At 33.1% G+C, this 23,903-nt stretch overlaps 3 protein-coding genes and 1 long non-coding RNA gene across 4 annotated transcripts; 3 read left to right on the forward strand and 1 right to left on the reverse strand.

Annotated features, from left to right (window-relative positions):
• Positions 1–1,831: 1,831 nt before the first annotated feature.
• LOC145814230 (uncharacterized) lies at positions 1,832–3,184 on the forward strand. The gene is made up of 2 exons (XM_082910797.1): positions 1,832–2,614; positions 2,777–3,184. The coding sequence occupies exons 1-2, from the start codon at positions 1,832–1,834 to the stop codon at positions 3,182–3,184; spliced, it is 1,191 nt and encodes a 396-aa protein (XP_082766923.1).
• Positions 3,185–3,214: 30 nt separating this feature from the next.
• On the forward strand, positions 3,215–9,835 carry LOC145814232 (uncharacterized). Its single transcript, XM_082910801.1, has 9 exons — positions 3,215–3,449; positions 3,574–4,135; positions 4,219–4,506; positions 4,595–4,694; positions 6,018–6,216; positions 8,968–9,218; positions 9,329–9,532; positions 9,612–9,701; positions 9,821–9,835. The coding sequence occupies exons 1-9, from the start codon at positions 3,215–3,217 to the stop codon at positions 9,833–9,835; spliced, it is 1,944 nt and encodes a 647-aa protein (XP_082766927.1).
• A 64-nt stretch (positions 9,836–9,899) lies between these two features.
• LOC145820106 (uncharacterized) lies at positions 9,900–10,834 on the forward strand. The gene is made up of 4 exons (XM_082914793.1): positions 9,900–10,034; positions 10,117–10,518; positions 10,599–10,679; positions 10,759–10,834. The coding sequence occupies exons 1-4, from the start codon at positions 9,978–9,980 to the stop codon at positions 10,816–10,818; spliced, it is 600 nt and encodes a 199-aa protein (XP_082770919.1). The 5' UTR covers positions 9,900–9,977; the 3' UTR covers positions 10,819–10,834.
• Positions 10,835–18,973: 8,139 nt separating this feature from the next.
• LOC114263898 (uncharacterized) lies at positions 18,974–21,833 on the reverse strand. The gene is made up of 2 exons (XR_014361072.1): positions 21,658–21,833; positions 18,974–20,098 (listed from the first exon to the last, which is right to left on the reverse strand). It is a non-coding gene; the product is annotated as an uncharacterized LOC114263898 (long non-coding RNA).
• Between the last annotated feature and the right edge of the window lie 2,070 nt (positions 21,834–23,903).

Here is a 23,903-nt window from a genome sequence, read left to right on the forward strand (position 1 = left end):
AAGTATATGCTTTTTAACTAATTGGTTTCCAATAAAAATTGGGAAGTGAATAATGGAGCTTTTTGGGTCTAAGATAGATAGTACATTTTGTGTCCCAAATCTAGCCTAACCATAGATGGATCCCACATGAGTAGTTGGATCACACTTGCAATCTGGTTGTGATTAGACTAGACTATATCATACTATACTCAGACTAGACTAGACTTCGCTTATGGGAGGTTTGCATACTTTTCAAATGGAAAATGGATTCTTAGTTACTTTTCCAATCAAAAACTACAGTATGGTCTACCTCTGTGCCCGCCTCCGCCGCTCTGTGTGGGAGAGAAGGGGCCTCTTTCTCTCTTGCTATCTCTTGTGTGTGATTTTTGAATATTGCTGATTACTTTTCACTAGGAATCTTTCCTCTGCAATAATAGAAAAGCTAAGAAACCAGAAAAGACTAGACAATCTATACTTATACAGCCCAAAACTTGTTCGGATTAGTCTCGTAGGTGCGGTGCTTTCTGGTAGATGAAGTGCCTCTTCATTAGCCATCTACTATTTTATTTACTTATTTATAAAAAAGAGAGCATAGTGCCCTATGCATCAATTAGGAAAAACCAAATAGCAAGAAAAATGATTAGCGAGAAATCAACCAACAAACAAAACACCTGATACAAAACTCCCAATACAATCTATACTTATACAACCCAAAACTTGTTCGGATTCTTTCACCCAAAACATGTTCAAGTTTTCCAAACAACCAAATGATTTAGACCTTCTAAAGTTGATTTTAAAAATAAATAAATAAAATGGAAACCAAGTAAGGGATGAAAGTGTGAGAATTTTCTCAACCTTTCATTTTAAGGATGATCTTAATTGGGTATATAACATCTACTTATGCACATTCATATATGTATATATTATTATATATGCAATTTATGGTTTTTATATATTATGTTCTTGTTTTCTCCCCCTTTCATATTTTATTTTAGAGTTACCAGAGTCTAACATCTACTTATACACATTCATAATATTTTATTTATGGTTTTCATATTTTTTTTTCTTTTCTTTTTTTAAATAAACCCCTTCACTTTCCTGGTAAATATTTTGAAAAAAAATATACAAACAATATATATATATATATATATTACAAACTGATGTGACACGGAGTGTTAAAACATTAGAATCTGAAATGGGACATATTTTATTAATATAATCGGAGCTTTGTCTATCAAGAGCATTGTAGAAACTTTTGGTTTCTTCATTAATATGCTTTATACTAGATATGCTTCTAGTATGTTTGATAGTACTAATTTAGATTGCACCACCGGGATGCAATCATTAATGGTGCATGCATGCATAAATAGCCTTAGACCCGTCCAAGAATCTTCATTAGAGATACCTAGTCATCTTTAATGAAGCTCTTCTTGGATTGTCCAGTTGGACAGTTCAGGAGCACAAGTCTGTATTGTAATTAGTAGTTCTACTGCTTATAGTCCATCTCGTAGAGATTTCGTGTAGCAACTCCTTGTGTTCTCCGAGTGCATACTAGACAAGGTATAACAGTACACCTAGTCTATGTCGTGTATTTGGAGAACCATGGGGAGATGCTGCCGAAATTTCGTTAGAGATGAGCAGAGCGGTATGAGCTGCTTTTTACAATATAGACTGTGCATTCTTGAATGGGAAAGTAGGATGAACCAACATATTAGAGACCAGTTAGAGGTGAATGATGCCATATTGCATGCATTATAAGGTACTTAATTGAGGTTAAGATTAATTAAAACGGAACGGTAATTTTGAACTTTGTTGATTTGGCAGTGGCATTTGTAGTGTAAGAGAGAATCAGATGGATAAAAGTTGGATAAATCAACATAGGTTGCACCCGGAATACATACAAGGGGTTAAGGAATTTATTAAATTTGCATGCGAAAATAAGCCGTTGTTGAATGAAGTCACATGCCCATGTAAACGGTGTCGTAATGTCAAATTGGTGGAGAAAGGCCTGTTAGGGGAACATTTAATGATCAACGGGTTTCTTCCAAGTTACACCAGTTGGATTTTTCATGGGGAGAATTTGTCATCACCTGTGCCACACAATGTGAATGTCGGGAAAACTGATTCAAATGATGGTGATGAAACTTATGAAATGCTATACGAAGGATTTGGACTTCCTCCACCAAGCTTTATTCACGATGCAGTAAGTTTTGGTATTAAACAAGGTCCAGATGAGAAAACCGAAAAATTCTTCAATTTATTGAAAGAGGCCGAAAGAGAGTTGTATCCGGAGTGTCAGAAGTTTTCAACGCTCTCATTTATTGTTCGGTTATTGCACATCAAGTGCCTTAGTGGATGGAGTGACAAGTCTTTCACGATGTTGCTTGAGCTTTTGAAGGATTCGTTCCCAAAGGGTGAAACTTTGCCAAAGTCATTTTATGCAACTAGGAAACTTCTTAGGGACTTGGGCCTCGATTATCATAAGGTACATGCATGCCCAAGGGATTGTTCATTATATTGGAAGGAAACAGCTGGTATGGATGATTGCATAGTTTGTCATATGCCTAGATACAAACAGTTTGAGGGGGAGGAGAATGATGTTAAGAAGAAGCAACAAAGAATTCCACATAAGATTGTTAGATACTTTCCATTGATTCCAAGGCTTCAAAGATTGTTTATGTCATCCAAAACATCTTCTTTAATGAGATGGCATGCAGAGGGCCGAATTGATGACGGCAAAATGAGACATCCCGCTGACTCTCCAGTGTGGAAAAATTTTGATAATTTGTATCCCAAGTTTGCGAGTGAGCCATGCAATGTCAGACTGGGTTTAGCAGCGGATGGATTCAATCCATTCAAGGCAATGAATGTCTCTCATAGCAGTTGGCCAGTTATTATAATGCCATACAATTTGCCACCATGGTTGTGCTTGAAGCAGCCTCATATGATGATGACATTGCTCATTGATGGTCCTTCTTCACCTGGAAATAATATTGACGTCTACTTACGCCTTGTAGTGGATGAATTGAAAGAACTGTGGGAAAACGGTGTTGACACGTATGATGCGGAAACTAATCAGATGTTCCGAATGCATGCTGTGTTATTGTGGACTATAAATGATTTTCCTGCCTATGCAATTTTGTCTGGATGGAGCACGAAAGGTGCTTTAGCTTGTCCTTGTTGTAACACACATACTCGTTCTTGATATTTGAAGAACGGAAGGAAATTATGTTACATGGGGCATCGTCGCTGGTTGAATGAGGGTCACAAATTTCGGAAAGCTAGTGCGTCTTTTGATGGCACTCATGAATTCGAACCATGTCCAACTCGGTTATCAGGGGCTAATGTGCTACAACAACTAGGCCCTAAGTTCAAATTGAATTCTAAGCGTCAACAATCTAGCAAACGGAATAGAAAGGGGAAAGAAAAAGAGGAAAATGAGGACTCGGGTCATAATTGGAAGAAGAAGAGTATTTTCTTTGAGCTATCATATTGGGAGCATAATTTGATTCGCCACAATCTTGATGTGATGCACATTGAAAAGAACGTGTGTGATAATGTATTGTGGACGATATTAAATGTTGATGGGAAAAGGAAGGATAAATGTTGATGGGAAAGGGAAGGACAATTTAAATACTCGTCGAGATTTGCAAGATATGGGAATTCGGAAGGCACTACATCCTCAGAAAAAGGTTGGAAACAAGTATTATTTGCCTCCTGCATGTTTTGCCATGAACAATAGAGAGAAAAGTCTATTCTGCACACTTCTAAAGAATATCAAAGTTCCAGATGGTTACGCATCCAATATTTCTCGTCGGGTTAACCTCAAACAGCGTAGCATATCTGGACTGAAAAGTCATGATAACCATATACTCATGCAACAAATACTTCCAATAGCAGTGAGAAATTTGTTACCGAAGAAAGTGGTTGAACCATTAATTGAGTTAAGCAATTTCTTCAGGCAGTTGTGTTTCAAAACCCTAGAGGTGGATGGTCTAAATCGTCTTCAGTCCCAAATCGCTCTTACACTTTGCCATCTTGAGAGAATTTTTCCTCCATCATTTTTCGATATAATGGAGCACTTACCCATTCACCTAGCAGAGGAAGTGAAGATTGCCGGTCCAGTGCAATATCGATGGATGTACTTTATAGAAAGGTGTGTAATTCTACTCCAATATCCATTTTGTATATATTTGATTGTTTATACTTGGAAGTCATGTATGTATCTTTTGTTTATAGGTACCTTATGACGCTTAAATCATACATGCGTAATCGAAGTCATCCTGAAGGTTCAATTGCACAGGGATACTTGGTCGAAGAATGTATGACATTTTGCTCAAGGTACTTGTATGATGTTAAGTCGAAATTGCATCGACCGTTAAGGAATTGCGATGTTAATGACAATCCTGAGATATTAATGGGGCGGGCTTTAGGAAAAGGAAAAGGTTTTGTTCTTGATAACACAACATGGGTACAGGCTCATCGGTATATGTTATTTAACATTGCTGCGGTTGTCCCATATCGAGAGTAAGATAGATGCAACCTTTGTCTCATTGTGAATGTATTTATACCAACTATAATTATCGTGCATTTTACAAGTAGTTTAATTGTGTAGGGAACATCGTGAATTTATTAAGCGGTCACATCGTCGTCTCAGAGATTATGATGTGGATCGTCGTCACAATGATGAGTTTCCCAAATGGTTCAATTCTCATGTAAGTGCATGTTAAGCACAAGTCTTCTATATTTTTTCAATCCATGTGCTTCTATATTTTTGAAGTTGTTAATTGATGTTTAATATTGATAACTTTCTTTGAAAAATAGGTTGCTGAGCTATTAGCTACTGAAAATGTAGCGTTGTCAGAAGAGATTAAAATTTTGGCTTTGGGACCCAGCCGAAAGGCCACCAGATTTAATGGGTATATAATTAATGGTACCAGGTATCATACTAAGAGTTGTGAGTTGAGAAGAAAAACTCAGAATAGTGGGGTTATGGTGAAGGCAAAGACTTCTAGCTATGCAAGTGCCAAAGACATTAATCCAGTGGAAGGTGATGTAGCGTACTATGGATATGTGACAGATATTATTGAATTGTATTACTCACACGACCATAGATACATGTTATTCATGTGCAACTGGATTGATAACAATAAGGGACTCAAGCAGGATGATTTTGGTTTTACACTTGTTAATTTTAATCACTTGTTATATGCGAAGAAACAAGACAGTGATGAGCCATTCATCCTAGCATCTCAAGCACAACAATTCTTTTATGTTAATGATTCTGTTGATGAAGATTGGAATGTTGTACTCAAGATGAAACCTAGAGACTTGTATGAGGTGTGTGGAGAACAACCAACTATTGATGAAGGACTACATCACAACGAAGTGGAAGGATTTGGTGATCAAGAGTTAGATGTAGCTTCCTTCACTTGTAAGGAGGATATGGATTGGGTTAGGCAGGGTATTGATGGAACAACTGTTGATGAAACTATTGGACCTCTTGAAGCATCGACAGAGGCACAATTTGAAGATGACGAAGAACTGATATGATATTGTAATTGGCAGCATATTCACTTTTACATTTGTGTTTTCTGTATGGATATTCATATTACTCCATCCGTCCCAAAATATTGGTCCCTTTTGGGGAATCCAACTTTTTTTGGTAGTACACTTATTGCATTTGAAAAAAGTTGGTTTTCCAAAATTACCCTTTTGATAGTACATTTTTTGGGAATATCAATGTCATAATTGTACTTTTTAAATTGTTTATTAATTAAAAAGAAGGGCAAAATAGGAAATTTACATTATTTTTGTACTTGATTTATAAAGAGGGACTAATATTTTGGGACAATGAAAAATGGAATAAGGGACTAATATTTTGGGACGGAGGGAGTAATAAAATCTTTGCTTTTGTACCTTTGTACCTTTCTTTAAATGGCCATTTTTACCTTTCATGTACTCTTATTTTGTTTTGAATGCAGTAGATATTTATAGATTATCATGTCCTTACTCTTATGTTTGTAGTTTTTTTATAGATATTATCTATGAGTTCTAGCTTCGACCATTCTTCTAGTGAAAGTGAGCAATCAAGCTCTAGTAGTTCTAGTTCAGATGAGACTCAGAACACACTCAAGATGAAAGTCATACCCGATCCACCGGCATCATGGCATCCACCAGGCAGTCTTCCTACCACATCACGTAGCGGTAGTACATCACATGGCTCTGTTTCAGCTGGTATGTATCAACTTTGCTTGATATTTTCTTATGGTGTTTTTGAGTTAGATTTGTAGTCCTATCTATCATACATCATGCATGATTATCATACATCAACACGGCATTTTTTTCCATAGAAGTGTCCTTGCTTATTGTTGAGACTGGTTTTGAATATAGGAGTTCATATCGTTGATGTTCAGTGTGTTGACTTGTGGAACTGTGACCACAAGAGACATTTGTTAGTTTCTACGTTGGCATCACAACTCTCTTTTGCTCTGCTAAAACTAGAAGCTACATTCTCCAAACAAAAGTTTAATGTTGTGTTTATGTATGAGAATGGAAAACTTCTTTTGTACATTGTCTCATTTCTTAGTGCGTTGCCTAGTTTTACATCTTGTTTCTACTCGTTCTGTTCCTTTTCTGTATGAGTATGTGATTCTAGCATCTGTTGTAGACTTTTACATTCTATCGGTGTGAATGAGCTAGGAAAATTTATTTGTGGGTATTGCTGAAACTATCAAATTTCTTGTCGGTTTAAAATGAAAATGAGATTTCTGTTCAATTTGAGGAAAGTTGTGGCATAATAAGTTTGTTACACTTGTAGCAAGTTGGACCTAGAACTCTAGAGGTCTTTGCATGGCTTGACTTTTTGGGGTTTTCTCCCTATATTTTGACAATCCTGTGTCTATTTGCCGAGACGAGGTAGGAAAATATTTAAAATTTTAAGCATCTTATTGTCTTCAATTGGATTTGGGACTTAATTTTGAGCATGGAGGAGACTTGTTTTTAGCATTTGGATCTTTGTATATATTGACGCATGTTTCCTCTCGACTTGTACCTTTCTTTCTTTTTTACCATTCAACAGATATTCATCATTCCTCTCTTTGGTCAATTTCCTTGCAAGTATAGCATGAAGGTCTCCATATTGCTTTTCTACACCATATTTCTATAAGTGAAGTGCAATATTCCTATGTTCTTACCTCTGTACAATATAGTGAGGCAGTTTTGGGCCATCTGATGCCCTTAATAATCTGGTTTTTAAAAATATTAGCTTTCTTTATTCAATTTCCCTTAAGGGCATCATATTTTTATTTTTATTGTTGGTATTGCCTTTTTCTTCGATACGGACGGTACCCCTATCACTGCCATGAAACCTTTCATTAGTTTTCATGCAAAGAGTATATTGAGGTAGTGTGGAATCATTTGAACTTCTTCATATATATTCTGGCTTGCTTGGTTAAATATCTTTCTGCTATATTAAGCAGTGGTGGTTGCTGCTATCAGTGGGCTCTTTTAACCGAAGAGGCACATATATGTTCTAGTACCTAAACTCTTGTCTCTCTTTTTATTTATAGTGTTTTTATTATTAATTTCCAAATCTAGGTTTGATATATTATGTTTTATAGGTCTGCTTTGATGGATATTGGAAAGTTTTGCAATATTTGTGCTCTGTTTTTGTGTACCTGGACTTGCAAACTAAAACAAGCTATTTCTTTTTTTTGTTGTTGAATTAGATTCTAGCTACTTAATTTTAATACTCCTTAGCTTGTGGCCACTACATGATAGTGCTATATGATATATATATATATATATATATATATATATATCTTTTGGTGTATCTGTGGTTGATCCTTGTTTGTTTCCCCAGGAGTGGTGGACATCATTTTGATGCTTTATCAGATCAGATTTCCATAGTCATTATTTCATATGTTGTAAAGTTAACTTTCCTTAATTTCTAAGAGCTTATTTCCTTTGGGTCTATATTCCTTGAAGTGATTATTTGGTTATTTGCAAATCCTTATGGTTGTATATATATAAATACATATAGTTGTCAATTGGTTTTCTTCCCTATATTCTTTTGATATGCTGAAGGTTGCAGAAAGATATGTTTATGTCTTGGTTGGTTGAGGAGTATTTCCCGTGTATCAAAATGACCAAGGATTGGCCCAATTTGAAACGAGCACCGAGAAGTCCTGCATGAAGGAAAATCTAGTTATAGAAAACAATAAAACTAAAAAAAAAGAGACTGGTCATTTTTTATTCACCATTTCCTGTAGAAAACAATAAAACTAAAAAGAAAGAGACTGGTCATTTTTTACTTACCATTTCCTCAGCTCTTCATATAATAGACTTGTCATTTTTTCCTCACTAAGTTCAGAGGCATCCGCCCCTACAATCAACAACTTCTTTGCGGTCACTAAAATCTCTTCTTTGTTTGGAACAATTATAGCTCCAAGACGACGTTGGTCCTACACGTGATTATTTTCAAAGGAAAAGTTACACATCACCTCAAGAGTGGTAGTTTTTTCGTAAGTACAATAAAAGGAAATAAAGAGCGAAAAAACCCAATTCAAAAGAAAGATTAAATTTCACCTGGCCAATAACAACAATCTGCTGAATTAAACTACTTTTCAAGGAAGCTTCCTCAAGTTCTGATGGCTCAACATTTTCACAAATTTTGTCTGTCTCTCTAGGAATGAGTGAGGTACATCATGGTGCCGCTGAAAAAATACAAGAGTCTTTTGTGAAGAAGAACCCGAAAGTTCAGCCCCAATTCGCAAAATATAAAACAGTGAAAAGGCCTTATCAAATCTGTGCATGAACAGACTACTTTAAATCTGGTGTAACGATGAGTAGTGCAAAAAATATATATTAATATTTGAAAGAGAGATTTAGAATTCATGTTGAACGCTATTATAGAACGAATCTTCAGTGACCAATTGACTGCATCATAAAGAAACTGATATGAAGCTTATTACTATTGTTTTGTAGGTCCTAGCTCAAGTCAAGCCACACAAAAGCAGACAAGGGGTCCCACATATGTGCATGGTCAATGGGGTACTAGTGAAGATGGCATTTTAAAAGTTGTTCCAAACGAGTTGAATCAAGTAGTTGAAGGACACACATCCCTTGCTTCACATTTGGGCGTTTTGGCACGAGATGGGAGTCTTGCACCACTCACTTTTACGACTTGGCATTATGTTCCAAAACAAAACAAAGATAACATATGGAGGGAGATAAAGGTATATATGGATATTTAATATGAAACAAGTTACAATTGTATTCCATATGAAATGCATATTACAAGTGTAGTTGACATTGCATATTACAAGTGTCTATAATTGTAATGCAGGCTCATACGGATGCAGATGAATCCATGAAGAGAACAATAATGGCTTCATTTGGAAAGAAATGGAGAGATTGGAAAAGTCGAGTGAAAACAATGGGATACAAACCCTTCAAGAATGATGCAGAAAGGTTGGCTCATCGACCAGATAGAGTACATGAGGATCAGTGGCGGGCTTTGGTCTACTATTGGGGCACTCAGAGTGCATCGGTAAAATTTTATTTATGTGAAACAATGTTTATATATGATAATTTTTTATAACATCTTAAATAAATTTCATATTGGACAGAAATCAAGCAAGAAGAATAGAAAAATCCGGAAGAAGAAGACATTACATCATAGGACAGGCCGAAAGCCTTTCTCAGTAGTTCGACTGAAGGTATAATTATTCTCTCCATTCATCCTTTTCATTCTTTGTCAACTATAGCTGTCTATATGTGCTAAAAAGGTGTCAACAATTTGCACCATAATGAATTTATACCAGTTCTACAAAAACAGATGTTATTTGCTTAGTTGTTTATTTTATTTACACTTGTTCACATATTTAATTGCTTAATTATTTAATTTTCTTATTTATCTTAAGATTTTGGTTGTCTTTCATTTATAGGAGACCAAAAAGAACAATGGGGTTCCTGCTAGTAGGTCACAGGTGTGGATGGCCGCATACATGAAAGATGGGACGTCAAATAGTGATTCAGTTAATGAGGTTATGGTATGTAATACTACTTTATCTTTGGACTTTTAATATGATTTATATTTATATTGGAGGCTAATTATTGAATTCAAACTTGCAGACTCAAATGAATGAGTTAGCAGAGCACATGGAGGGATCTTCTACTGACCCTGCAGCATTACAGGAGCAAATCTTCACACAAATTATGGGCCCAGAGCGACCTGGTCGTGTTCGGACGTTTGGATTGGGACCGTCACCCACTGATGTTTTTGGAGGTGGATATAGGCGGTCACAAGAGCAGAATCGTCTCTTCCAAACTCAAGTTCAAGAACAAGTTCAAGAGCAACTTCAACGGTATCAAATGCAGTTTGAGTCGAAGATGAATGAAGTAATGGAGAAACAAATTCAGGCTATACGCACAGATTTTCAGTCACGAATTCAATTTTTGGAATCTCAATTGCAAGCTGCAGGCGTGCCCGTTGATCCAGTTGTTGCACCATCAAACCCATTACATAGGCAGCAGGTATTTTAATTATTTTTACTAGTTATTACTTTAAATTGCCTAGAGCTAATATACAATTTAAGTCTCTTATTGAATGATAGGTTGTGGATTCACTTAGTAGTCATCCCACTGTTCGGCCAATGTCACATCAACAACAATCTCATGCATTTTCATCCCAAGAGGTGAGCAATCATTTAATCAAAGCTTTTTTGAAAAATAACATATCTTATTAATTACAATACTTGCTCTTATTAAATATAGGTTCACCTTTCAAAGAAAGAGAAGAAGAATAAGAAGAAGAAGAAGAAGAAGAAGAACTAACAAGGTAAAAGTACTAATATCACTAGTTCGTGGTTTATGTTCATTTGATTTGTAAGGCATTGTTGGTTCTGAAATTAGGGTTTTGGTTGTTACTGTTGTGACTAGTGACTAAATTTGGGTATTTTTGGAGATGGAAAATTAAAGGGGTGACCATTTATGAAGTCATCTTTGCATTTGAAGCTTTGAATTTGGGCTCAGTGCTTGTTGGTATGTATGTGAGCTGTGATTGAGTTACATGTAACTCAATACTTTGCACCTCCAAATTGTCATTTGGGTTGGAAGCGACCTTGGCTGAGAGGTTGCTGTGGGTGTTTGTCACTGGCTACAGGCTACTGTACTCCTGCATCACTGTAACTTTGCCATGGGGCTTGGCTGTGTGCATCATCTTCTCTTTCTTGTTTCTGAAATTATTAGTTATTTCAGTCAAACTAAAACATATTATGTCTTGATATTTGCATGTTGTAACTTTGAGGGTCTTTCTTCCAGCATTTTTATGTCTCTCATCTGTAATCATGTTTTCTTGATGTAGACACCTTGAACAGTTATCTAATTATGTCATTATCATTATGATAGTTTCCCAAAATCATGTTGTCACTGGTTTTTATTTATGATCATACTTTATAGATATAAAATGATATTACTTCTGGCCAATTCACAAAGTGGCGTAAACCTCTGGGGAGGACATGGTACAGAAATAACTTCAGCTCTATTTGCTTGAATTGGCTGCCCTAAAAAATCATAAAATTTTCTTCATGCTTTTAAGTAATATAGAATCTAATTCATGAATGCAAAAACTTTACATCTCATCCCTTAATTTTCAGGGATTTGCTTATGGTTCTTGTTTAGATGGGCAAGCCTTGCTTTTGATGGAGGCAGACAAGAGGAGAATTAAAAGAAGGTTAAAATAGTTGGTTCGTTCATATCATATTCTGAGGTAGTGGCAGCTCAAACGTTAGTCTGTACATCAGTTTTTTGACAGTGGTTTCTCAAGTAGTCAAGTTGTTTTCTGATAACATGTGCTGAATTAGTGATTTTGGGGAGAAAATTCTGAAGCGCTAACCTGGTAACCTTCTATAGTTTGGAATGATGGCACTTTTTTCATGTTTTGCTGATTTTGCATGATTTGGAATTTGTACATGTGAATTTTGTGGAAGAGTTATGACGTAAGTGACTTTTTTTTGTAGTGTTTCTGCATTGCAACATCATGTTTCTCATATTTGTTTAATGTGATGGTTACTTAGGAGTGACAAATTGCTTGCAATATCAATACCCTTTTTAAGATTGAGCTAATTTTTTATTTCTCTATATGATTTTCACCTGCTACCAAGCAATAATTTTAGATTTCTAGCTTGATTTTGTTAGGTTAGTTTTGCAACAGATCTGCTGGTGCTTGTGTGAGTGGGAGGTTGTTGTGATGTGGATTAAGATTACACAAGTAACATTTTGTACTAAAATTCTGACTTAAGCACAAGTCTAATATGTTCCATGGTACATGCATTTTTCTTTAACTTGCAAGAGAAGGAAGGAGTTGAGCCCCTGATTTAATGGTTGAGAAACCGACAGAATCGCAGTTGGCATATATCACCCGTTGTGAAACTTCACCAATTATAAGCAGTTTGGCTTTATAATTGGGAAGCATGCTTCATTTCTCCATATTATGTTCATGTGATTGTGTTATTGTTCAAAACTACTTCTTGTATCCAGACTACTGCTAACTTTGTTTACCATTTTTATTATTTCTATAATCAGGATGACTCATATCTAGAAAGTTACATTAGCACTATTGGAGTTGACTTTGTAAGCAAACTCTTTTATTTCCCTTGGCTTGTATCATATTATTTTGACATTAATATAAGGTAGTAATTATTTTTATGTCCACTAATGCAGAAAATCCGCACAGTCGAGCAGGATGGGAAAACCATTAACACTGTCAGTTTTATTTTTTGTTCTGTTCTGTGTGTTTTCTTTGTTGTTGATACGGGAGACACTTTGCCTTCGTGTAACTGATAGTACACATATTTTACACAGTGAATGCACATATGAAACTGAATTAAAGCTTCATTTGTTACTTGAATGGGAGTTATTATTTTATCTGTTAGTTTTATTACAGGTATTTGAATGGGAGTTAATATTTTGTATATTAGTTTTATTACAGGTGTTTTTTTATTAATTGAATGAGAAACCAAATTTAATATTTTCTTACAGGTATTCTTTTTAATTTAATCAAATAAAACTAGTACAATCTCAAAAAAAAAAAAAAAAAAAGAAGATATAACGGCGTTTCCAGAAACGCCTCCTAAACCCTCAACAGTAACGGTCATATTATTTAAACAGATACGACGGCGTTTCAAAACGTCGCTAAATATCGTTGGTGACGTCAGCTGGTGCATAGTGGGACATTTGGCGGCGTTTTTTAAAACGCCTCCTATACTAATATCATGACGTTTTTTAAACGTCGCAAAGATACAGCGACGGCCGCAGCTTCGACGTTTGGTACTGAACGCCACAAAATGAATTAGCGGCGTTTTTGATAGATATAGCGGCGTTTTTAAAACGCCACTAAAAGCCCGATTTCCAGCAGTGTCTCCTTGGGCCCAATTCATGTATGTATGGACTCAAGAGGTGTCTCGTACGGACTCTAGAGGTGACTCACACTTTAGCACTTAGTTCCGTACAACAATTTGTTCCATACCAAAATGATTAGGTCTTAAAGACCGAACAATTCATACCATGCCATAGCATAAGCGGAACAGATAAACAGAACGGCCTTGGGCCCACCATATCATATTATAAATAATTCACGTTTCTTGTTCAAAATTCATTTCGCATTTCTTGGAAACTTGTGCATTTAGATAAAATCTAACATTTAGAGAATCATGTCATACATAAATTAAGAGAGATAATGGAAAACATATCTTTACTATACTATTACTCACAGTGATGGGCTTCTGGTAGCAGTTGGACGATGTCCTCATCTTGACCTACAATCACAATTACATAACACAACATATGAACATAAGCGATCCCTTTCTTTGCTCTTTAATCAATTAGTTATGTTGATTTTAAACTTATTAGTCCTCAATAGGTCATAATCCGTGTCTAGGAAAATAGGAGGAAACGAAAGGAAACTGGGTTAGAAGAAGAAATAGCATGAAATCGATGGACAGAAAGTGAACAACCTTCACTAATTTGAGCATATCTATTTGTATACTTAGAACTTGGATGTGAGACCATCACCATTGGAAACTAGACTTCTGGGGCTTGAATTTAGGCTCAAGAATCACTTAAAACGGAGTTCAGATGAGAAAGATATGCTTATTTGAAGTTCAGCTGAAACGGGAGAGTACCGCACGTGCGAGACCAAATCCACACGTGCGAGAAATCCAGGGCACGTGTGGGGGCACGTGCTTTTATTTTAGAATAAAAAATGTTGCTATAAGAAGGCTCCCGCACGTGCGGGAAGCCCCGCCGCACGTGCGGCTCTGGGCAAAAACTACTGTCCGAAAATACGAGTTGGTTTTAACACTTGTTCTTTCATTTTCTAAGCTAGGTTTCAACTTAAATCATTCAAAAACATGTAAAACTAATAGAAAACATGAGATTATGGTTGTTTTCTAAATCAAAATAACAAAAATACCATGAATCTTTAAGCAAGAAAGATCAAAATCTTTATTTAGTTCTTTATCAAACTTTTCCCAGAACTTCTTCTTGTAAACTCATGTAGATCTTCATCTCATATATGATTAACCATACAAACCCTCAAGATTAAGGTTCAACATCTCATAATCAACTTCAAGATAAGCAAATGTAAGGAAATTGACTCTTAAATCAAGCAAATCTAAAGAATAAAAGTTCAATTCCATGAAGAGAACTCATTTAAACTTATATTTCTCAACCCCAACTCAATTAGGTGTTTACTCTACATCTTAGATCATGAATTTAAACAAATAATAGGTCAATCTCAAGAGGTTAAGTTGATTACACATACCTTGAGTCAATCTCTTAAATTCTACTTTAATTCCATCAATTTCCCCATCTTTCTTCTTCATTCTCAAGCTTTCTCTTCTTTTCTTGTTTCTCTCTTGCTCTCTCCAGATTTTTCTTTCTCTCTCTCTTTTGTTGAGTCTCTCTCTCAACCAAGACATATATATATATATATATATATATATAAAGATATAATATAAATAAAATCAATTTAACTCGTCCCAAATCAGATTTTTACAAAACTTCATACCATGCTCTAAAAATCATGCTGATCATAAATATATGGTTGGTTTTGGTTTATCGCACCTCTAAGGCTTTCAATTTCAGTCCAAAGGTTACAATTTCAACAGATTTTCTTATAACCGACAAATACAACTTCAAATCTTTATGATTCACAATCTTAAACATGCAATTCCACATCAATAACATAAAAACATGACTAATCACAAGTCTCACATAATTCAATTAACCTAATTTGACTTTCATTAGAGCCCAATTAATTATATTTAAATTTATCAGTCCGAATCATATTTTTAATCAAACTCCCAAAAGGCTCCAAATATCTAATTAAGCTTATTTCCATTTTCAATTGTGAAATCTCACATCAGTAAGGCTCTCAATTTCAGGTAAACTCAAGGTCTCCGATAATAAATTATATACTCAGATTAAATACCTTATAAATAAATTTAATCCACAATAACCTTAGTTCCCAATCCTCATAACGTAATTAACTCCAATTCGGACCCAATTAATTGAATCTCAATTTTATAATTTTGAATCGAATATTTAATCAAACCTCCATATGGTCCGATATTCGAATTTAAAATATCAATTATTCTTTCTTAAGCCACTAAGGCTTTCAAGTTCTAATTCCAAAATAAATCTCCCATAAAATCATATACAAATCAGTCTCCATGATTTTCATAATTCCCAAATTAAATCAGAATAGTAAGCCATAAAATTCAAATCTCCGTCATTAGGGCTGCAAATGAACAGAGCCGTTCATGAACAAGCTCGAGCTCGGCTCGGTAAGAGCTCGTTCGAATTCGGTTCGTTAATTTTTTTTGCCGTTCGAGCTCGAGCTCGTTAAATTTTTAATAAACAAGCCCAAACAGTCTAAAGCTCGGCTCGTAAGCTCGGCTCGTTTAATATTTATTACTTATATATTAAATAATATAAAATTATGTATAAAAAATAAGAGAAATATGCTATTTATATATTTAAAAAATATAAATGTAAATAATACTTAACTATAGATAATATATTTATATAATAGTGGTAGTAGATATTATTATTTTAGTAAAATATGGACTTTTTTTTAGTATGTTTATATATATTGCATATATAATTGTATAATCAAAGTTTTAATTGTAACTTTAGTCTTACATGCAGGTATGAATTTATAAATTTTTTGGCTCGTTAAGGTTCATGAACAAGCTCGAGCTCGAGCTCGAGCTCGAGTCGAGCCTAAGCCAACTCGGCTCGAGCTCGGTTCGTTAAATTTTTATTCAGTTCGAGCTCGAGCTCGTTACAAGCTTAATAAACAAGCTCAAACACACTAAAGCTCGACTTGGCTCGGCTCGTTTGCAGCCTTATCTGTCATTAATTAAATATAAGGTATTACATAATGGGATTGTTACAACTACCATGGCCTGTGAATCATCATCAACGGCTCTCTCACCACCGTCTTGCCGTTAATAGTGGCCATCAATGGTGGAATTGAAATTGTTGTGGATATGAAAATTGATGATCATGGGCATTGATGAGTTTGGTGGTGGTTGTGGAAAAGAGCATGGCTGTGGGTGGAGATTGGGTACTGATTTGGTGGCAGTGAGGCAAAAGTGGTAGAGTTTTGATGGGTTTTGGTGGACTGTTTGAATGACGAGAGAAATAGTCGATGGTAAGTTGTAGCTTTGGGAAGAAGACTCAAGTATTAGGGGGTGTAGTTACTGAGGATAATTAGGTAAGGGAAATAAATTCATTTTATATTTTCTGTTGACTTAGTTAAAAGGCAAACACTGACAAGAGGTGCACTGTAATTTTTTTTTTTAATTTTTAATTTTTAATTTTTAATTTTTAATTTTTATTGTGTTAAGTTTTTATTAGACACTTGTGAAATTAAAAACAGTTAGTTTTGTGTGACTTAAAAAATGCTCTTGTAAAGCCAAAATGACATAATTCTGTAGTAATTAACAAAAATTCTCTAACTACTATAGCTCATTATAATAAATTAAAATTTTAGAGATAAAAATTTTAAAAAATATATTTTTAAGGAACAAAATATTTTAATAGTCAAAAGTTTCATTGTATTTTTAGTGGCTAAGGCCAAGTTTGGGAAGACTAAATAAGTGCACTTTTTGTCTTTTTGGACTAAAAAATTGAGGTTGAAAATATGGATGTTTGTGTTAACTTTTTGAATTTTTATTGAAAAATGTGTAATAAAAAATTATAAAAATTGATTTGTAGGGAAAAATTTGAATTGGGAGTTGTGCAGCCGTAATTGTTGACTTTTGGTGAATAGTGTTAACTTTTTAACTTTTTGAGTAACTTTTTAACTTTTTGACTTTTTTGGAAGTACTCAAACTTGGCCTAAGTTAGACATTAGTAGTCATTACATTTTATTCCTTGTGTCATTTTGATCTTACTTTCAATTACCTTTACTTTGACCATAGTTTACTTTTCGTATTTTAATACTTTTTTATTTTTCATATTTTAATATTTTCAATGAATTTTTTTAATATTTTAAACAATCTTTTTTTTTATAAAATTTTTAGACACGCCTAACATAAATACACTTAAAAAGTATAATATTTGTGAAAAAAATATTTAAAAAATCCACTAAATACCAAAAAATACAAAAAATCAATACATTTTTCGTATTTTTGTGTATTTATTAATTTTTAAAAATATTTTTTCACAAATATTTTACTATTTAGATACATCTAAGCAAGGTGCATCTAAAAAAGTAAAAAAATTACTTAAAATTTTAAAAATATTAACTAAAAACTAAAAAATACAAAAAAAAAACTCAGTTATCAGAAAACTTAAGCCAAACATACTGATTAAGATTTTTTCCCCCAAAAATAATCGCTGAATTGATTGAAATTATTTTATTGAATTGATCAAATTTATAATTTTGTCCCAAAAAACATGACATATGCCTTTCATATACATATTTTTATAGAATAATGCTAACAATTGTATCCAATTAGACTAAATTTAGATAGTCAAAATCGTGTTAACTGAATGACAAACTAAAATGACACAAAAACTAAAGTACATAAACTAGTGGTATAATTTGCTCTTGATTTTTTTATAAATGTCAACAAATACAATAATAATGAGATACACATTAAATCTATGGCCATGAATTACAAAAAATAAAACAAAAAATGTGTCATAAAGTATTTCCTTACATTATATTTCAATTTTGGTGTTTGTGAAATATTGAAAAATATAAAAACTGTATATATTTTTATAGAATATTGCTAACAATTGTATCCAATTAGACCAAATTTAGATAGTCAAAATCGAGTTAATTGAAAGACATAAACTAAAATGACACAAAAACTAAAATACATAAACTATTGGTATAATTTGCTCTTGATTTTTTTTTTTTTTTATAAATGTCAACAAATACAATAATCATGAGATACACATTAAATCTACGGCTTTGAATTATAAAAAATAAAACAAAAAATGTGTCATAAAGTATTTCCTTACATTATATTTCAATTTTGGTGTTTGTGAAATATTGAAAAATATAAAAACTGACCCAACCCCATTCAAGTGTATTATACTGAACAAATTGTTATCATTTAAAAAAAAAAAAAAAAAAAAAATACTGAAACACAGTTAAATGAAATTTATTTATAATTTTTTAAAAAATAAAAGTAATTGATTATAAATAAATTAGTGGGTACACATAATTAATATCATATATAAATGATTTTAATCAAATAAAAAAAAGAAAAAAAAATGGATGTTATGCCTTGCACTTGCACACAGTTGTTTGACACACAGCAGCATCAAATACGGCGCCGCTTAATCTCACAGCAAGTCTGTTGTGCAGCAGGCACAAACATCCGATTTAGTGATGAATAAGTTTATTAGTTGTAAAATATTTATAATACAAACATTGATTGTAAAATATATTTAAAATGCAGAGGAAGAAAAAAAAAATCCACTAATTTACTTGTGTATATATGAAAAATGACGAACAAACTAGCACCGAACTGTTTATCAAAAAAAAAAAAAAACTAGCACTGAACTTGAAATATCACAGTACATGACTCTCTTACTTTCTTACTCTTTTTACTCCACGAGAATATTTAATAATATTCAATTGCATTGCAGCCACCCAGTCCTCTTCATCCTTGCTCCGCGAGAATATTTGATAATATTCAATTGCATTGCAGCCACCCAGGCCTCTTCATCCTTGCTTTATCAATTTTTCTGATGGTACCCCGAGGTAAAACATATGCAAACAATCCTCTTGAATACCAATCCATCAACAACTCACCTTTTTGGATTTTCAAAAGCTTCACTTCAAAGTTCAAATAATATGGATCAATAACACTAAACACAAAAGGGTAACAATTCACATCCCAATCAAGGTTAACCTTGTATGTTTTCACCCATAACCAATTTTTAACATCCTCCAATCGCCATATATCAATTAATCTTGCATCCAAATAACCAAAACATAATTTCACTCCCAACTTTAAGAGCCGCATCTTTTCATGCATTGGTCGTGAGTGACATTCCTTTCCTGGATGAGGCATGGAGCAAAATTGTTCAGTGCCCATGTTAAACCTCATGATGGAGTTGTTGCAAGGAGGAACGTTGTATTCATTTTCATATGTGTGTTTAACCATCCAATACAAATCTCTTTTTACAATTGTTGGGGTTGCAAAACACTTTGGCCGGTAAGAGACCAAATCAAGTTTTCTCCACAACTTATCCCCAATGGTAAGTATGTTATATTGAAAACAATTAGCTTTTTGGAGCACTTGAAGAACTCGAGATTCCATTGTCAGTGGATGGTAGAACACACATACATCATCTCGTTTTGCAGCTCTTTTAGAAGCAAAATATGGTATTGAAGTTAGTGCCAACCACTTCTTACACACCCTTCGACATTCTAAAACACTATCAGTTGGGAGTCTACTGAGGATATCAATGATGATTTCATCGGGAAGAAGTCCAATAAACCCCTCCTTATGAAGAGTATCTGAACAGACTAGTTGAACCCAAAGATGTGAAATCCATGTCAACCATTGAGCGACCATCGTATCTGAAGAAGTAGAAATACCAATCAAGCTCACCAAATAAAACATACTAATTTCATGATAGCAAGATGGAAAGAATTGAAGATAAAAGCATCACAATAAGATTTATGAAACATTTATAAGTCACTTCAGTAAAGTAACATAATGTAAGCTTCTTCAAATAGAACTTGGACGTAGAGCTCTACAGATGATGCTCACATTAAAGCTTCTTAGTTTCATTATGTTGCGGCAATGTACTAAAATTTTCTACAAAATTCTCACTTAACAAGAAAAAAAAGCCTTGTGACATAGATGAATGCATAGATATACACAAACACTACAAAATAATGTGTCTAATGTGAAAATGCAAATGACAAAATTATACTAGCTACCTGTGAATTTGAATCACTGGATTTAGATAATCCTCTTCTTTTTTTTTTGTTTTTTTGGTTATAAATATCACTGGATTCAGATAATCATGTGATTAAGCACACATTTTCATAGTCAACAACATGAACAAGAAACCAGAAGATGAAATAGATCTAATAAAAGAATCTCATATTTGATTAAGCATAGCTATCCATATTTTGACAACAGAACAATCCATCAAAAGATGAAATAGTTCTTATAAGAGAAGTGTAAGGTTGTTAAGATTGGGATCCTACATAGAATTGTTTTGGGGGTCTGCCGGATCGGATTGAGGATAATAATAATAATAATAATAATAATTTTTATATGTAATACTATCAAAATGTATATAGAATGACCCCAAAAAACATGGGAATGTAGCTCAAATGGTAGAGCTCTCATACTTGCTTCATAATTACTTGAGCTTAGTATGAGTAGATCAAGGTTCAAATCCTTGCATTCTCACTTATAAGGAATTTAAATTATTATGCTAGATCTTTTCTTAATAAAGAAATATATCAATTCAACCTATCATTCAAACATTAAAAACATAATAAAAGAAAATACCAACACTTGCACAAGGTTCTCATTGTTTCTTAATGAAAAGAAGACGAACTAAACAAGGGAAGAACAAGTAAAAGACTAAAATAAATCATCATTGTCGCTGAAAATATCATCATTGCCGCAATCAACATTAATGTCATCACCACAATCCTCATCATCACCCACGGTGTCATCCAACTCAAAAAAAAAAACAAAAAAAAAAAAAGAAAAAAAAGGGGGTTAAAATTACTGTTTTTATATCAAGTTGTGCTGAATTTTTTTTTTTGGTTAAAAGAACTATTTTTTCAGCACAAGTTTAGGGAAAAAGAACTAAAGTAGTAGAGAAGGAAAAAATAAAAATAAAAAATAAATAACTAAGAACAGTACACAGTCAATCACATAAGAGGGAAGCGGAAAAAATGAAGAAGAGGAGGAAGAAGAAGAAAAAAAAAGAAGAAGAAAAAGTTAAAAAAACACAAAAACAAAAACAAAAACAAAAACAAAAACAAAGCAAAACAAAAAAGAACATAGAACACAGTCGAACAGAGATAACAGGACGAGGAGGAAAAAAGAAGTCGGAAGAAGAAAAAAATGCAGAATCGAATTCGAATAGAGAGAAGAAGACGAAGAGTACCTCGTTCCAGTTCCAGCAAATCTGAATGTTAAGGTCCAATCTCTGTTTCCCCAATTTGTTTTTCCCTAATGGAATGCGCTCTTAAGCTTGATTTGTTTTGCCCTAATGGAATGCGCTCTTAAGCTTGGAGAGAGTAAGGGTGTGTTTGGTCTCTGTCTTGTGATAAATTCTTTAAAAAAATTTGGGTAGAGGGTTGAGATTTTATTTTATTTTATTTATTTATTTATTTATTTTTTAAGTTTGTTTGGTTTTATATTTTGGAAATAGTTTTAGAATTTGGAAGTTTTGAATTATTTGTTTGTATCTGAAAATATAATTTTTGAGAAAAGTTTTTTAAATTTTATTTGGTTCAAATTTTTTGAAAAAAAAAATACAAAATTACTTTCTCTCTCCTACTCATCAATCAATCACTTTTTTTCTCTTATTTCTCCTTATCAATCAATTTTTTTCACACACATCTACTCAACTACAATAAAATATAAAATCATTCCAAACTCTAAAACTATTTTCAAAATATACAATCAAACAAACTAAAAAAAAATTTAAACTCTCTCCCCAATTTTTTTTTTATTTTTAAAATTATCTTAAAATACCAACCAAACACACCCAAAGTGATTGAGAATGAGAAAAAACAGATGAGAGAGAAAAAGTGATTGATTGGTGTGCAGAAGAAAGTAAGTGATTTTGAAATTTTTTTTCAAAAAATTTGAACCAACAAAATTCTGAAAATTTTTCTCAAAAATTATATCTTGAAATACAAACCAAACAAACTCCAATTTTTTTTTCTCAACTTCCTTGTTTGGAAAGATACATTTTAGTAATTTTTTATTTTTTTTTCTAAAATATAAGGTAAAAAATATTAGTATGCTTGGAATATTTTTTTACTTTTTATGAAAAGATGTGCATAAAGTAAAGACAAAAAGAATCTTTGATTTTTGATATAAGATGCTTTTTTTTTATATATATATTTTTTAGAAGATTGAATTGCCAAATGGACGCCTCAGAAGACGTTTTTTGACTTTAAAACTAGCAAAATAGTAAATACCATCTTAAACAGAATAGGCTAGAGTCGTGATCCCGTAAAAATCTTCTATGATCCCATAACGATCATGTGCCAATCTTATAAGTGCAATCGAAAATGCGGGTTGGATCGATTTACGTATATTAGATCATACGATCGGATCGTGATCTTAACAATCTTGAAGCGTGCTAGTTGAATCAATGGTGAAATATTCATGGCGTAGTTGAGTGAATCATAGCTTAAATAATAGTAGTGGTACTACATGTACTAATTAGTGTACTAATTAATGTACCAACACTAGTTATGACATTATTATTGATACCACTCATTATACAAATTATAAATACCAAAATTTCTTAAATTATGCGACATCATCAATTGGTACACTAATTATTACCTATAGTATTATTCAATTAATAATACATGTTTGTTTAGGGGACATAAATAATCAAACAATTTTGCATTTGGCTAAGAAAAATTGGGGTTCATATAAGGGACTACTGAATAAAAGTAGTTCATTTGTTCAATTTCATTCTCTCAAGTTCTCAACTAGTGCAAATCCATGTTGAAAGCATTCAATATAATGTAAATAATTTTATGGTGTTATTCATATAATAACTTTCATAATCTAAAATTGTGAATTATTATGACTTTCATAATTAATAACATAATGTGAAAAATAAATAACATACCCGAATCAGTTATGTGAAACCTTCGAGTGATTCATAATTGATTGAACATAAACCTAATATCTTAATATTATTGAAAAAAATGTTTCTTTCTTTTGACCCTCTTTAGAATACACTATATTTAGAATAATTTGATGGTAGTTTGAATGTCTTTTTATAGGTAAAGAGATTACCAGTTTCCTCATTCAATAATGATTTTACTTTCCCATCAAAGTAGGATACTTAAAAAACACTCTTCTTAATTTACCAATTAATTGTAATAAAAAATATTGAATCATAATCTGCCAAATGTCTAATTTATATTACTATGTTTGGTAGAGCTGTGGGAAAGTGCTTATAGCTTATGCCTAAGCAGCTTATAACTTATAACTATGAACATAAGCTAATTTCTAACTTATAAATTAAGCATATCCTGCCCCACTCAAAGAATAAGCTGATTTCTGACTTCCAAAAAGGTATGAGCTATAAGCTATAAGCTAAACCAAACACATCAAAATAACTTAAATTAAGCTGAAAGCTGAAATAAGCAGCTTTTA

The sequence above is a fragment of the Camellia sinensis genome, chromosome 2 (assembly GCF_055761805.1).
Source record: "Camellia sinensis isolate YWXY chromosome 2, ASM5576180v1, whole genome shotgun sequence".
In the NCBI taxonomy this organism is placed as follows: domain Eukaryota; kingdom Viridiplantae; phylum Streptophyta; class Magnoliopsida; order Ericales; family Theaceae; genus Camellia; species Camellia sinensis.